Genomic DNA, 15,042 nt, shown 5'->3' on the forward strand with positions numbered 1-15,042 from the left:
CAAATGTAAAAATAATTTCAAAGGAACTCTTGTACATCAAAAAGCTGACCTTCTCAGTAAACTACATTTATGGAGAAATTGCATTCAACATGCAAAGAGCAGTTATATAAAAAGATTTCGATACACATTTCAGTAATTGTTTCAGTATGACATAATAGATAATCCAGATGGAAGAATTAATGTGTCATAGGATTTTGTCAAACATAGAAAATTACCTGTTTTAACTTGTGCAATAAAAATACATTGATGACATTTCTTAAAATTGCACAGTAATAGAATTTAAATAATCAAAACCTGTGTTATTGCAAATCCCACAAGTGCTCCTAAGTTTACTTATACTGACCGTTTCCACAAATTCTACTTTGCCCAAAGTGACAATCTCCGCATGCAATTCCAATACCCATAATCCTCAGTGTTCTAGAGCTGTGGCAACACATCTAGAGAGAGGCAGGTTGAGAAGGGCTATAATTATGCATCTATATTATTATGGTTCATTGCAGTCAGCCAGATGTTTAGACTGGATTTGGCATTTTAATCCACCTATCAAGTCCTTTCTAAGGAACTGGGACAGGGAGATGTAGATGTCTGATGATGTTATAGATATTGTTACAGGATGTAAGCTGTTCTGAGTGAAGCCACTTTTTGCAACTGACTGATGATGAATTTGTTAATAATGATGGAGTTCAAGCGGTGCTCCAGTTGCTTTGGGAGTGCACTAAAGGCGCCTATTACTATTGGGACTACCTTTGCTTTCTTTTTATTAAATTTATTTGCCACCTATCTCACCACGGGGCTACTGTAGGTGGCTCACAACCATTAAAAAGATGAAGAAATAAAAAGGAACTTTAAACAAAGTGAAAGTAAAATAGAACAATAAAATAACCAAGGAAAAAGAAAACAAAGAAAACACATCCATATGATTAGTTAAAAAAAAAGATGGACAAGTGGGAGCAGAGAGTGGAGGGGGGAGGTGAAGTCTCCATCGATGAAGTCTCCTATCGATTTAGTAGCCAGAGTTGAACTGGCCCATTGGGTCCCCAGACCAACTTGCAGAACCAGGTCTTTAGGCAGATCTCACCCTGGAGGGCAGAATGTTCCAAAGGGCAGGAGCTGCGGCAGAGAAGGCTTTCCTTTAGGATTCCAACAGGATCCGCAGTTGGCCCTCTCTGCCGGCCTCAGTAGTACGGGCTAGGCTTAATGGGACAATGTATTACATTAATGCTACTCTCTTAATATTATCCACTATTATAGAGATGTTGCTGATAAATGGGGGAAAACAGATACCATCAAATCAGAAAAAGGAGGATATAGTTAACAATGAGTCAAAAAGTATGTAATGAAACAATCTGCAAACACTTTGTAAACGATGAATACTAGAAGTCAGCATGGATTTGCCAAAGACATGTCTTATCAGGCTAAGCTTATTCTCTCTATATAAGGTAGTTTCTTAATGCATTATGGGAATGTCGTGGACATAGTTTTGCTTTCAATAAGATGGAAGTGAAATATCAGGTTAGAAAGCAGGAGACCAAATTCTAGTCCCGCCATAGCCATGAAAGCCCAGCTGGGTGACTTGGACCAGTCACTCTCTCTTAGCTCAACTAACCTCACAGGGCTGTTGTGGGGAAAATAGGATTTTTGCTGCCTTGAGTTATTTGTAAAAATAATAAACACATGATATAAATATAAATAAAATTTAAATCTAAATATAATGTACAGCTATGGGATGAAGAATTCTTGGCTTTGTAACAGAAAATGTGAAAGGGAACTTAGAACTGAAGTTGTTCACAAGTTAAATATAAGTCAACAATGTGACATGGTTGTTAAAAGAAAATGCAATTTTTGGCTTTATCCAATTTGAAGCTTCCTTCCAAATCATGGTAAAAATGTATTTTCATCTGCCCTGATCCTACTGCCAGGGCTATATGGACCAATTAGCTCAAATAAAGGCAGTAACAATGATCAAAATAAAGATTGAAAGGAATTGAAAATGTTGAATTTTGAGAGCAGGGCACTGAGTTCGGGCACGATTGCATTCTTCAAATATCTGAAAAAGTACACAGACTGACAGTCGAGAGTTACTTTTCATCATTTCAGAATGCAGGATATAGATAAATCAGTTCAAGTTACAGGGAGGCAGATTCCAACCAAACATTAGAAAAATCTTCCTAGCATTAAGGGCAGGTCAACGGTGGAATTAATTACCCAGAGAGGTGGAAATTTCATTTTCAGCCTTCTCCTCTTGAGAAGTGTTCAAGCAGAAACTAAATAACCCTTTCTCAGAAATGCACATTTTTTTTACACAGACATACTGAATACATATATTAGATTCTTCTAAAATTACATGCAGTATCAATAAATAGGTTATGCAAGGGAAATTGCTGTGACTGGCTCCTATTTGGGACTATATTCCATGGAATAATACTTCTTGTTCACATCTTTTAATTCAGCAGGAGCAAATCATTTTGAAATTAAAGACAAACTGCAGTTTAAAGACAAATTAAAATATATATTTGCCCATGTGGATAAATGCATTTGGGTATGTTGGCCCTTTTTATTTTCAAAAGGAATTCTGTTTATTTTATTATTATTATTAATTGCTCCACTGCTGGTCATAGTGTCTTTCTATTTACTGAAAATAGGAGAGCACTGAGCTCTTCCTGGGGGAAAACAGGAATTCATTTTACTAATTTTCTGGTCATACTGACCTCAAAGAAGGAAAAGACAGATTAGGAAAAAACAAGTTTTTTCATGCTTGAAAATTTAAAATTATTTCAGTGGGAACAAATAGTACATCTTAATTTTCAGCTTGTCAGTCAAAACATAATACAATTGCCTATTACTTAGTACATTGATAAGTTTAATGGAATGTAATTGGTAGAATCTGCATATTAAATTACCTCATAGCTTTCATTCATTAAAATACAAGTTAGAATTACTTCCAGTTAACTGCTTAAAACTTCAAAGAATAGTGGGATGTCATAGGAAGAAAAAAAATGTGACCACCTTTCCCAACTTAGTTAAATCCTAAATCTGTGAATTACTTCCCCATAATGTCAGTAGGAATTATTGAGATTTCTGTATGGTGCAATAATAAAATAGGTTGGGGTGGGAAGTGGAGGAAACAGGATAACTTGTCCTTCTCTTTATGTTTCGTTTGTGTGGGATGAAATTCTTCATATTTTATGGGAACATTCCTCCCTTATGAAAACTGGAGAAGAAAAATCGCCATTCTGGAGTGAAAATAAAAATACAATTCTTTGAGACAAAATGCATTATCACAAGATGGCTTAGGTTAAAAAAAAAGTCATCATCCAAGTATAAAAAGGTAAAGGTTCCCCCGCACATGCGTGCTAGTCATTTCCGACTCTAGGGGCCGGTGCTCATCTCTGTTTCAAAGCCGAAGAGCCAGCGCTTGTCCGAGGACGTCTCCGTGGTCATGTGGTCGGCATGACTAGACGCCAAAGGAGCATGGAACGCTGTTACCTTCCCACCTGAGTGGTCCCTATTTTTCTACTTGCATTTTTACGTGCTTTCGAACTGCTAGGTGGGCAGAAGCTGGGACGAGTAACAGGCACTCACTCTGCTACACGGCACTCGGGATTCGACCCGCCAAACTGCCGACCTTCTGATCGACAAGCTCAGCGTCCTAACCCACTGAGCCACCGTGTCCCTGTGCATCCAAGTATAGTTTGACTTTATTGAACAGCCCAGCTTCCATTCTTTTTAAATTTTGGTCACAATGTCCAAATGAATAGTGTTACATGATTACACAGTTTTCTACCTAAGATAATTTGTCCAAGGGCATTATTGCCATATTTACAAACAAGTGGCAACTTAAACTAAGCAGCAGGAAGATAAAGATTCTCTTGAATAAGCTCAAGTTCTCACATGGACATTTGTGGTCACTAAGATATTTACTGAAGTGTCTTTCTCCAATTGTTTCTAAAATCTGAAGGAGTTTGCATGCGCCAGATCCTGTCAATAAAACAATGTCATCTAAGAAGACCCAGGAGGTGTGCCTTTTCTGTACTTGATCTTATGAACAAAATCCCCCTCCCCTTGAGGTCTATCTAGCCCTGGCCCTACTGCCTATTAAGTGATATATGAATCTGCTATATAGATGTAATCAACTGAGTTTGTTTTCCTTGGTAGAATTGTTCTCCAATTTTTTAAACTATTTTTAATTCTGAATGAGTCACAAGAGTGGATGGTGAGGGAGTGGCTTCACAAATTAAAATCATACATAAATAAAACCATAGTCTTTTCCCATAACGTTTCATTAGCTCCCCAGTCTAACCTATACACTTGATTGTCTCTTACCCAAATACTGAACAGATCTAACTATGATTAGGATAGGGGCAATTAGCCAAGGTCAGTAGGTGCTGCCAATTCTTGTATTGCAGCAGCCACCCATTAAAATAAAAAATGGTCAAAGTAGGTTTGCTGAAGATGGTAGGACTCAGAATGATGTTTCATGCATCTTTCATTTGGATTCATTTTATCTTACTTCTATAATGTGAAGGACCCATTGAGTACACTAAGAAGTAAAATAATGTCCCAAAAGTGCTTTTTCAAGAGGCAACTGGATTTTCTTGTTTTTCTTTGAAAACATCTCATGCTCATTACTTTGCATTTAAAAGGTTCTTGTATTCCAATCCACAAATTAATTATCGATAACCTCAATTATCCAATAATTATGGGGGAATGCAGTGGAGCCTTATTTTGCTGTTGGATAAATACAGTAAAAATCAGGGAGTCCTGGTCTGAATCTACATTCTGCCAAAACATAGCTAGATAATTTTAAACAAGCCTAGGCATCTGTCCAATATGGGAAATACTGAAATGTTTTATAAAGTGCTTATAAAGATTACAACTAGCTGAATGGAAAACTGTGGTCCAGAAATCTAACATTCCAGTGTTTTGTAGAACACTGCTTTTCTCCTGATCTGGGTATTTTGGAGGCAATTTTTGCAAGTGATTCCTTTGACCTCAGAAATGATCCATGGTCTGCCAGACTGGCTGTACAGTATTGTACTCTGGGGAACACTGGAATGATCCATTCCTGGACCATACAGTTTGAACACTGCAACCATACATGAAGTACTTTGAATACTGAAAAAGAAAAGTAATATATATTATGATCTTAAAGAAGCAAGGCATGGCAATGATGAATTGTTTAATATGGAGAAAAGTGTGCACCATTAATTGTTCCGATATCCTACCCTGTACGGTAAAACCACTATCACCTTCTTTTGAGTGTTTCTCTAGAGATACCCATTAAAACTTTGAAGTGACAGGCAAGAGATGTTAGAGATCTATGGTGTTCTCTGAGCTTGGTTGTTTTCTTGCAGATGTTTCATGACCCCAACTATATAGCATCATCAGTGCTATTAAGGAATGGGGTTTGCTGTCAATATATATTCTAGTGGCTTGCCCTGTCAGTGTTGGAGTGATCTTGGAGGTTCTTTGGTTGGGCTGTTTACTGTTAGATTGTTTGACAGTTCCTTGATTGGAGTATTCTTTTTTTATTGCTGGTCTGATCTTAAACTTGGTGTTAATCTATGTACATCTGATTGCTGGTGGGAGATGTTTTGGTCTTTTTGTTCCCTTTTTGGCTTGTTGATTCGTCTCTTTTACAACAGTATGTAGATGTTGTTTATATCTATATGTCTACTGATGGCCAATTTGTCATAGTGCCAGGCATCCAAGAATTCTCTAGAGTTTTTGGACTTGGCTTGGTCTAGGATGGTCACAGTTTCCCAGTTGAAATTATGGTTAAGTCTGTCCATATGCATTGAAATTAAAGGGTTTTAATGCTAGTTGGTGTTCATGGATGCATTTGCCAGTCCTCTGTCTGTTTGTTCTACATAGTGGGTGTTGCAGTCTTTACACCATATGTTATTGATGACTCCTGGTTTTTTTCTTCTGGGACTGCTGGGTCTTTTGGTTTATGTAGAATATTTTGAAGGGCTTTAGTTGGTTTACTTGCTACAGTGATTCCATGTAGTTGTAATAGTCTGTTGGTGGTTTTTGATGTATGGCTGTGTTATCCTTTTTACGGCTTGTTTTGGTTGTGCTATATTGGGTTGAGTGGTCAGACACTTTGACGAAGTTGTGTAGATATACATTTTGTTGGAAGATGCTGTATAGATGATCTGTTTCCTTTTTCTGCTGTTCAGGGTTACTGTAGTATGTTTGTGCATGTCTGAATATACAATATACTTTTTTCACCTACTGCTTACTCCTTGCAAATAAATCATTTGAGATCCCAAAAAATACAATACATGAATTATTTGTATATCTCCTAAAAAAGGCTACAGATCTCTTTATAATCCCTTTCAAGACACTATATCCCTTTTCTGAAAAATAAGATGAAGCAGTTGAGTGTATATATATCATTTTGCAAGTCCATTATTTATTAAGGAAATAATTGCCCATAAAATTTCAAAGAAAATAAGCATATATGTGCACATGGGGAGATTAGTAAAAGACAAATATGAAGTGAGTTTTAATGTTGTTTGGGTGCATTGAGATGTAAAGAAAGACAATGATTTCCCACTACATGTGGGAACTGTGAGCTGGACTTTTCTTTCTTCTTATATCGCTATGAGAAAAGAAGCATGAGTTTCTAATTTGGAAATTGCACTCTGATGACAAGTTGGGAATTGTGGGTTTTAAAATAAGGCAGAATCTGAAAATATAATTCAACCATGGATTGTTCAAACTAAAAGAAATTGTAGTTCATATAGAGGTAAAAATGTGAACCTTGGGTACTTTAAAAATGAAGTGACTCCTTTCGTTAGAGCTATGCAAAAATATATTGATGCAGGGATTGCGTGAATCAGTGGTTCATGTACATTTATACACATAATAGAAAATTTACAGTTCCCCATTACTTCCATTATAGAGTACCTACTGCAATTATACATGTATTCAAAATATACTGTTCTTCACTTTTTCAAAAATTAACACCATATTCTTACCTTGCATTTTCTTTTGTAATTCATTACATTTATTTTGTAATTCATTCTCCCGTAAAAGAGAAGCCTGAAGTTGCTTAGCTTCCAGTGCAGCTGCATCTGACTTCACTCTTAGGTGTTCCACCTCTTCCTGAAGTATTAGATTTTTCCTCTGGCATTCACCTAAAGTTTTGTTCAAACCGGATACTTCTGAAATGTGATAAAAGGCCAAAACAAAAATATAGATGTATCCATCCTACAACTTTTATAACATTTATGTACTCTCATAATATTATCCAAAAACATCTTTATTTGTTGCTATACTATTCTATAAGAAAACAGAGTAGGTATCTGTAGTTATTAAGATACTACATTATTTCAACTTTTCAACTAATTGATACAAACAAAAACACGGATATTCTACTACAGATATGTATTCTATAAGAAAAGAGAATGGGTATCTGTAGTTATTAGGATGCTAAAATTATTTCAACTTGCCATCTAGTTAATTGATACAAACTAAAAGAATGGAAGGACTCACTGGAGAAGAGCCTAATGTTGGGAAAGATTGAGGGCAATAGAAGGGGACGACAGAGAATGAGGTGGCTGGATGGAGTCACTGAAGCTGTAGGCATGAGCTTAAATGGACTCCAGAAGATGGTAGAGGACAGGGAGGCCTGGAAGAACGTTGTCCATGGGGTCGCGATGGGTCAGACATGACTTCGCAGCTAACAACAAAAGAATGGATTTACTCCTAGAAATAAGGAGACATTTTCTGACAGTGAGAGCAATTAATTAGTAGAAAGGCTTGGCTTCAGAAGTTGTGGGTGCTTCATAACTGCAGGTTTAAAGAAAAAAATGGACAGCCATGTGTCTGGAATTGTCTCCTGTTTGAGCAAGAGGTTGGATTAGAAGACCTCTAAAGTCCCTTCCAACACTTGTTATTCTGTTATTCAAATCTTCTCTAATTCATAGTGAAAAGCTAAATGTTACAAGCAATATACTGTTGATAAAAGTCCTGTAAAGACTTTGTCAACTTAATTAATTCACCCTGCAGCCTAATACGTAGGTAATGGTCAAATATATCTCCTAATAGTATTCACTGTACGCTAAAGTGTATGTTAATGTCTTGAAAAAAATTACAAGTTAACATTCAGATCAATTTTCAACCTGAAAAATATGCCACATATTTTTCAGGTTGATCCTAAAACTGTTTTCTTAATATATATGCTTTTCCATTAATTTTTCCAAGATTATCCATTTTTGTGTGATATGTCATTATTATTTATGCTTCCAGTGGCACTTTACATAAGAAACATTTTTATGTGCATTTTAAAGCAAAAACTGTAACCCAAAATTCAGAGAAATGAAATTATGTCAAGAATCATACTGATTTTGGTAAATTGCATCAAAATGGGAACGGAAAATATTTTTCTAATCCCCACACCATACAGTACCATAACCATGTCTCAATGAGAACAAAGTATCAATTCAATGTATCATTGCCTTGATAATAAAATATATGTGAACTGTAAATCCAGTCTGAAAGTGGAACATGCTAAGAAAAGCTTTGCTTTGATAATCTACCTGCCAGTCCTATTTTATTAATGTTTTTTAGTTGTAAAAATATCTCTCCTTTTAGTGAAATCCATTCTTTGAGAAAACCAAGTATTTCTTCTTTAAGCTTGTTTAGTTCTCCCCTGATAAAGGGAATAAGATTAAAGGTTTTCTTTCGGATAAATTTATGTTGTTGCAATGTTTTCCTGCCAAAAAAGGAAGAAAAAATGGTTATGATTTTAAAATCAAAATAATATTTCGAATTATATTTCTTTGAAAGATTAAATCAATATTTAAATCAATCTTAATGTAAGGAAAATAATTTTCTAACACAAATACACAAGTTCAGATAAATATTTATGTAGCAAAAGAAATTCCTGTTGTTCAATGAAGACTTATCTCCTTTTCAAGTTGGCATAAAAGAGAAGAAAATACAATGATCTATGGCAGCGGCTCCCAATCTTTTGGGGACCACCAGGGACTGGTCCAGTAGGAAGAGGTTTTTCTGTGGACTGGAGGGGGCGTGGTTTCACATGCTGCTTGCTTCCCGCAGATGGTGCTTTACTTATTTCCATGGCCCAGTTTCTAGCATACCATAGACTGGGTGATGGGGACCCCTGATCTATGACATTCAGTGCAGGAAGGGGATATATTTATGCTATGAATCATTAGAACTATTGGTAAATCAGGATCTTGCCTACACATTCTTAAAACATTGGGCCATTAGTTTGGTCAATAAATCTGAATTTACACTTACCGGTATATCTTTGTATATACTACTATAACTTTTTTAATACAGCTTTAAAAATTACCAAGAAAACAGATTTTTCAGGTAGATAACAGACAGAAAGACCAACAATTTTATTAGAAAATAAATTCCCCCACAAATGACCTCATGTGAGAATTCTTACTGAACTAGTTGTGACTGTCTCCATATATCTTCCTTTTCTTTGTGTAAGCTTCTCAACTGTTTGTTTAGATTCTCTATTGCAGTTTCCTTATTTTCAAGTTCTGTAACTAATTCTTTTATTCTGAAAGAAATAAAACATATAGTATTAATCTTTTACCTAAAAAAAGTAATGAGAATCATTAATTCCTGCCTTGGATCCCATGATGCCCTTCTGTTCAAGGAAAGCCTCTTTTCTCATAGTTAGGACTATTTATCCTTAATAGAGGATCAGAAAATTACTTCATCTTGCTAAATGAAGAAAAAGAGGAGGCTTCATTTTGAGCATCTATTTGTACAGAATTGTTAACGTGCTTGTAAATTAAATCTCTTACACATGTGCAAAGTATGTTATAATAACTAGAGCATAACTAGTTCCTTATTGCAGAGTAAATCAAAATGACAGGGTGCAAGCAGTTTTGTACAGCAGAGCACAACGAACTGTCTGGAGTTCAAGCTGTAGGCACTTCAGACATTAAATACTGCGATGTAATGTGGATATATAGTTATTTATACGTTTTCCAATTTTGATATAGTTACAAATATTTCACAGCATGAAGCCTGATGCTCACACTTAAAAAACAGCTGACACCAGTGCTAATAAATGAATACAGTATATTCCTTGGCTAAATATTTGGTTCCAACGTTACATTTAATAAGTCCCCCTGCCCAAGATTTCAGAATTTCTTAATATATCCTTTACAAATTTCCTAAAATATCACCCATTTAATTAGAAAAGTCATATTCTTATTAACATATTTAAGCAATTAGTAGCATCTTTAAATAATCAAATGATGCAATAGTGTTTTATTTCTTTATGAACACATGAATGCATGAAACAAGAGCCTAGGCAGCTTGTCATTTAAAATATTTTTTTTGATAACAGTGTTATTCTTTAGTACATTTTCCCTCGGTAACTTCTTTGTTCTGTTTTCTCCAACTTTTTTCTCCTCATCTTTTACTTTTAATTATAATTTCTATTTTTATTACATTTTTATTGTGATTTTATATATTTTTGTATATATTGTATATATACGTAATACATAGTTTTATTTTGATGCTGTGAATCACCCGGACCCTTGCAGTGAGATGACTGGCAAAAACAAACAAACAAGCAATCAAACGGATCAAAAGGCAGAATTGATACCTTTTGGTATCAGTTGGTATCAATAGGATACCAATATGTATTTAACTTATTTCATCTCACTGTGTTAGGTTTTCCTATGTACTTGCTTCTTACATTCTATGTTCCAACTGTAGTTCTGCCTTTGCAGCTTCAGATAACATCAGCAACTAATAGTCCGGAAATAAATATAACTGTATCAAAAACACAATTAGCACTCTGAAAGATTCTCAACTTTTTTTCAGTATGTTGAGTGGCATCTGACTCAAGAGGCCCTTTATCTAGCAATAGATTGACAATCACTTTATCTTGTCTATCCACATGATTTCCTTGAAAAATACAGGAGTGGTTTATTATTGCCTTCTCCAGTGCAGTATGAAATGATGCCTTTGCCATTGTCACTAAAATGATCATCCACTTACAGCACTTTGCTATATTTCTGCTGATTTTCATACCTTGGGTATACCTACTGAAAATACAGTCTTTAAACATTAAAATGATTAGTGCCTACAGATCAGTAAAGAAGCAATAGGAACATAATGGAGGCGGTGGGGAATGGCAGATAGATATTTACTACTTTGCCTTCTAGTAAATAGAGGTGAAATTGTTGTTTCAAGGAATGCTAGGGGTTCTCAGCCTTCTATGCTCCACCCAACTGAGTTCCAACAAACATAGAAATCTTTGCAAAGCTTTATTCTGTACTGGATAATTGATGCTTGAGAACAGATTCCAAATCAAGCAAGTAGTCCATTTCAAGGCTAGTCCCTTTATAAATTTCTTGCAAAGACATCCCCTTAATGGAATACACAGTCACAAAATATTAGACTTGGAACTCTTACTGCTCCTCCATTCCTATTACTGCTCCTTCGTTCTCACCACAGAAATTAATAGGAATCTGCAGTTAGCTTGTTTTCTGTTTATCTCTATCCCATGGAAATTGTCCTATTGGTCTGACATTTTATGTCCTGTTGATTAACAATTTCCTTGAAATTTCATTTCCATGTATTTTTACTATTTAGCATCTTTTATAACTCTAATCTACAATTTGTTGTTTCTCTGTTTGTCTCACCCCATTTCTCTCTGATAAACTAGCTGCATCAAGGCTTGAAAAACATCCTGTCTTAAATGTAGCTAAATATTATCTTATCATTATGATCAGACAAATCATAATGGTAGCCATTTTCTCCAACATGCTCACAATATGTCAAATACATGCAGTGACTTATGTCCTAGATAAATTTATGACGATATGCACGAACCCTCACCATCACAGCCAAGCACTACCTCCAGGATCAGAGACATCCTGAACACAGATTGGTGGGAAAAGCTATCAAATTATTACCACTGTATTCATTTCCTGATTTAATAAGCATCTGTTTGGCCCCTGCACAAGCAGACTAGATTGTCTTTATTATTTAGGCAGAATCAGCATTAATTAAAATGAATTCTTCTTAAAATTTCTAACACAGGTAGTTTCTTTCGCTTGCATTTTATTCGTCAAAATCTGAACTAAAATCTTGGCTGCACTGATAATATTTAACACGTGGAATTATGAAAACATCCTAAGTTCCATGGCTAATTAATTGCAGAAGCTAAAAGAAAAAAAAAGAACATGGTGATCTTTTCGGCACTTGTACATTTTGCATAAACTGTGAAGCTGAAAATCTTGTTATCACAGCCAAAATACGGTTATACACTCAACAGAGGAGAAATCAAGGGGGTGGTGTGAGGGGAGACAAGAATAATGAAATGGAAACATCAGAGAAGCCAATATGCATTCTAAACTCCTGCCCCCACTTTAACACTGTGCAATACATGCTCTGGAAGCATCAGACTGTGCCCCAGGCCCAATAAGACTGTCTTCAACTTGATCCAGCCCATAACTGAATCAGTCTTAAATTATCTTTAGATTCATTAGTTTTAAAGTATTTCAACCAAAAGCTAATAAGTATCCCACTATGGCTTCAAGATATGCAAACTCTTATTATGCTTCACCATCTAATCCAACTACTATGAATGTAATCAGAGGTTTGTTTTGAGAATGGAAGTACAAACAAACCCTCCATTGCTAGCCAGCTTCAACCACATTTATTTTATCTCTTACCATCTGCCCCTTTCTTTCCCGAATTCTTTTTATACCCATCACCTCTTCACCTCAATATTTTTAACACAAGCTTCATGTATTATTTGCATCAAAGACTTTCAAGCTGGTTATTTTTTTTTGAGAATTGGAAAAAAGTCCACACCTTATTCGAACACTTGGAATTGCAATACTGAATATTCAAGAAAACTGATCAATAACCTCTTATCTTATGTATACAAAACTTATTTATTATTTATAATTTTTCTTCTTTACATATTAATGCCCTGCAATTCCTGTTTTGCATGCACACAGCAGAGTCAATGATATGTAAATTTATGCTATTTCTCTCTTGCTTCCTCAAAGATTTTTGATGGTATTATTTCTCTAGATTAAGATATCAAAGCAGCTAAATTAAGTTTAAAAATCAGATAGCAACCTAACATACTCCAGGAAAAAAAGAATTAGAAATTACGTTAGAATTAGGTTAGAAAGGCAATCTGAGGAATTATTCATAATATAATCTTACTTTACAGACATGTTTTAAGGACTGCTAAAAAAAATAAAGTGCTCTGTACACTCTGGACTTTTATTGCTTATGGGATAGCAAATCTTCTCTATCATCAAAAGTTTATTTTAGAATCTGATGTTGTAACGGAGTTACATCCATATCTTATTATGATAAACAAAATGGCGGTTCATGCACTATATTAAGCCATGGTTTACAGAAGAAACTATGGTGGCTTCATTATATATGAACCAAATTATAAAGCATGTTTTATAAATTATAATTGTCTGGTTTGTGCATCATATTAAGCTATCATTTCAGTACTGGAAATAACACAGCTTATATTACACTTGTTTCTTTAAGAAGTAAATAGTGGCTTATAAATTGTAGCTCAAACTATGACTGATTAACATGAATTCATCTGGAAATTATACCTAATGCAAGCTAAATCTGGCAAAAGAGCTAAAGCATGCTTGCCTCCGAATGATATTAATAGACATATTAATTTGAAAAGCAAGAATGGCTAGTAAGTTCCAACCTTTCTGTTTTTGATTCACTAGCTGCTGTGCATTGTTCAAAATCTTGACTTAGACACTGTAGTTTTTCTTGCAGTATTTTCTCCCGTTCCACACTGCCCTCATAAAACTTCATCTTCTTTTCCATTGCTTTTACTTTCTCATCCAGTAGCTTAAATTCATGAAGCACCAAATAACTGACTCCACAATATTTACATTTTGTTTCATCTCGGGACATCTAAAAAAAAATAAGCAACATGTGAAAAAAAAACCCTGATCCTTTAAAAAAATTAATTAAAGCAACTTTTTATATGGATTCAGAATAATGTCCACTTAGCACATTATTCCAGTGGTGGACAACCAATGTTTCAGCACGGAGTCTGAAGTTACAATTGTATAGGTAAAGGTAAAGTTTCCCCCGCACATCCATGCTAGTCGTTTCCAACTCTAGGGGCCAGTGCTCATCTCCGTTTCAAAGCCGAAGAAGCCAGCGCTTGTCTGAGGACGTCTCCGTGGTCATGTGGCCGGCATGACTAGATGCCAGAGGAGCACGGAACGCTGTTACCTTCCCACCATAGTGGTCCCTATTTTTCTACTTGCATTTTTACATGCTTTCGAACTGCTAGGTTGGCAGAAGCTGGGATGAGTAACAGGCGCTCACTCTGTTATGCGGCACTCGGGATTCAACCTGCCAAACTGCCGACCTTCTGATCGACAAGCTCAGCGTCCTAACCCAGTGAGCCACTGCGTCCCTTTATGTTACAATTGTATAATTCTTTATTATTACTTATACTGGATGGAATTTCTAACATGTGTGGTTCAACGTACCTTAAAGTACAAAATAATCTACTCTTGAATTATTCACAAAATCATTTTTACCATTCTCCCTGGAAATTTAGGCAAAATTTATATTCTCCAAATGGGCCAAATGGATATAATGTCCTTAGGGGACAAAATGAAAATCACAGATATTTACTCTTGACATAGTGGAATATTTGTTATTTTCAAAAAAAGTAACTAGGTTAAGATCTATATAGAAATAACATCTGTTCTTATGAGTATCAAAGAATATCTGTGCAGAAATCTGTTCTTTATAAAATTAAATAGGTTTTGTAGGCCTATTATTTTTATTACAAGCTATGATAATCTACAGTTCAGTGGCAGTATTAATTAGAATGCTGATGAGCTGGAATAGGAAAAGCAATTTCTATACTGAATACACAATCTAGTCTTCTGTCTAGTTTCAACACCTGTGAGTTGTCATAAAAAAGCAGGAAAAGATGGCCAAAAAAAAATAGAACCACAGAGACATTCATACAGTAAGGGGACAGAAACATATCTTTAATCCTGG

The 15,042-nt window shown here is 35.3% G+C and overlaps 1 protein-coding gene across 1 annotated transcript in view; it reads right to left on the reverse strand.

The window, feature by feature from the left end:
* LEKR1 (leucine, glutamate and lysine rich 1) overlaps positions 1-14,676 on the reverse strand; it is a gene marked incomplete at its 5' end in the record, with an annotated part of 46,135 nt that extends 31,459 nt beyond the window's left edge. The window contains 5 exons of the mRNA XM_083364877.1: positions 6,987-7,172; positions 8,550-8,725; positions 9,431-9,550; positions 13,715-13,929; positions 14,668-14,676. Of these exons, the coding sequence (XP_083221003.1) occupies positions 6,987-7,172; positions 8,550-8,725; positions 9,431-9,550; positions 13,715-13,929; positions 14,668-14,676 (706 nt within the window). The remainder of the gene's footprint in view (positions 1-6,986; positions 7,173-8,549; positions 8,726-9,430; positions 9,551-13,714; positions 13,930-14,667) is intronic.
* Positions 14,677-15,042: the final 366 nt, after the last annotated feature.

The sequence above is a fragment of the Vipera ursinii genome (assembly GCF_947247035.1).
Source record: "Vipera ursinii genome assembly, chromosome: 5".
NCBI classification, from domain to species: Eukaryota; Metazoa; Chordata; class Lepidosauria; order Squamata; family Viperidae; genus Vipera; species Vipera ursinii.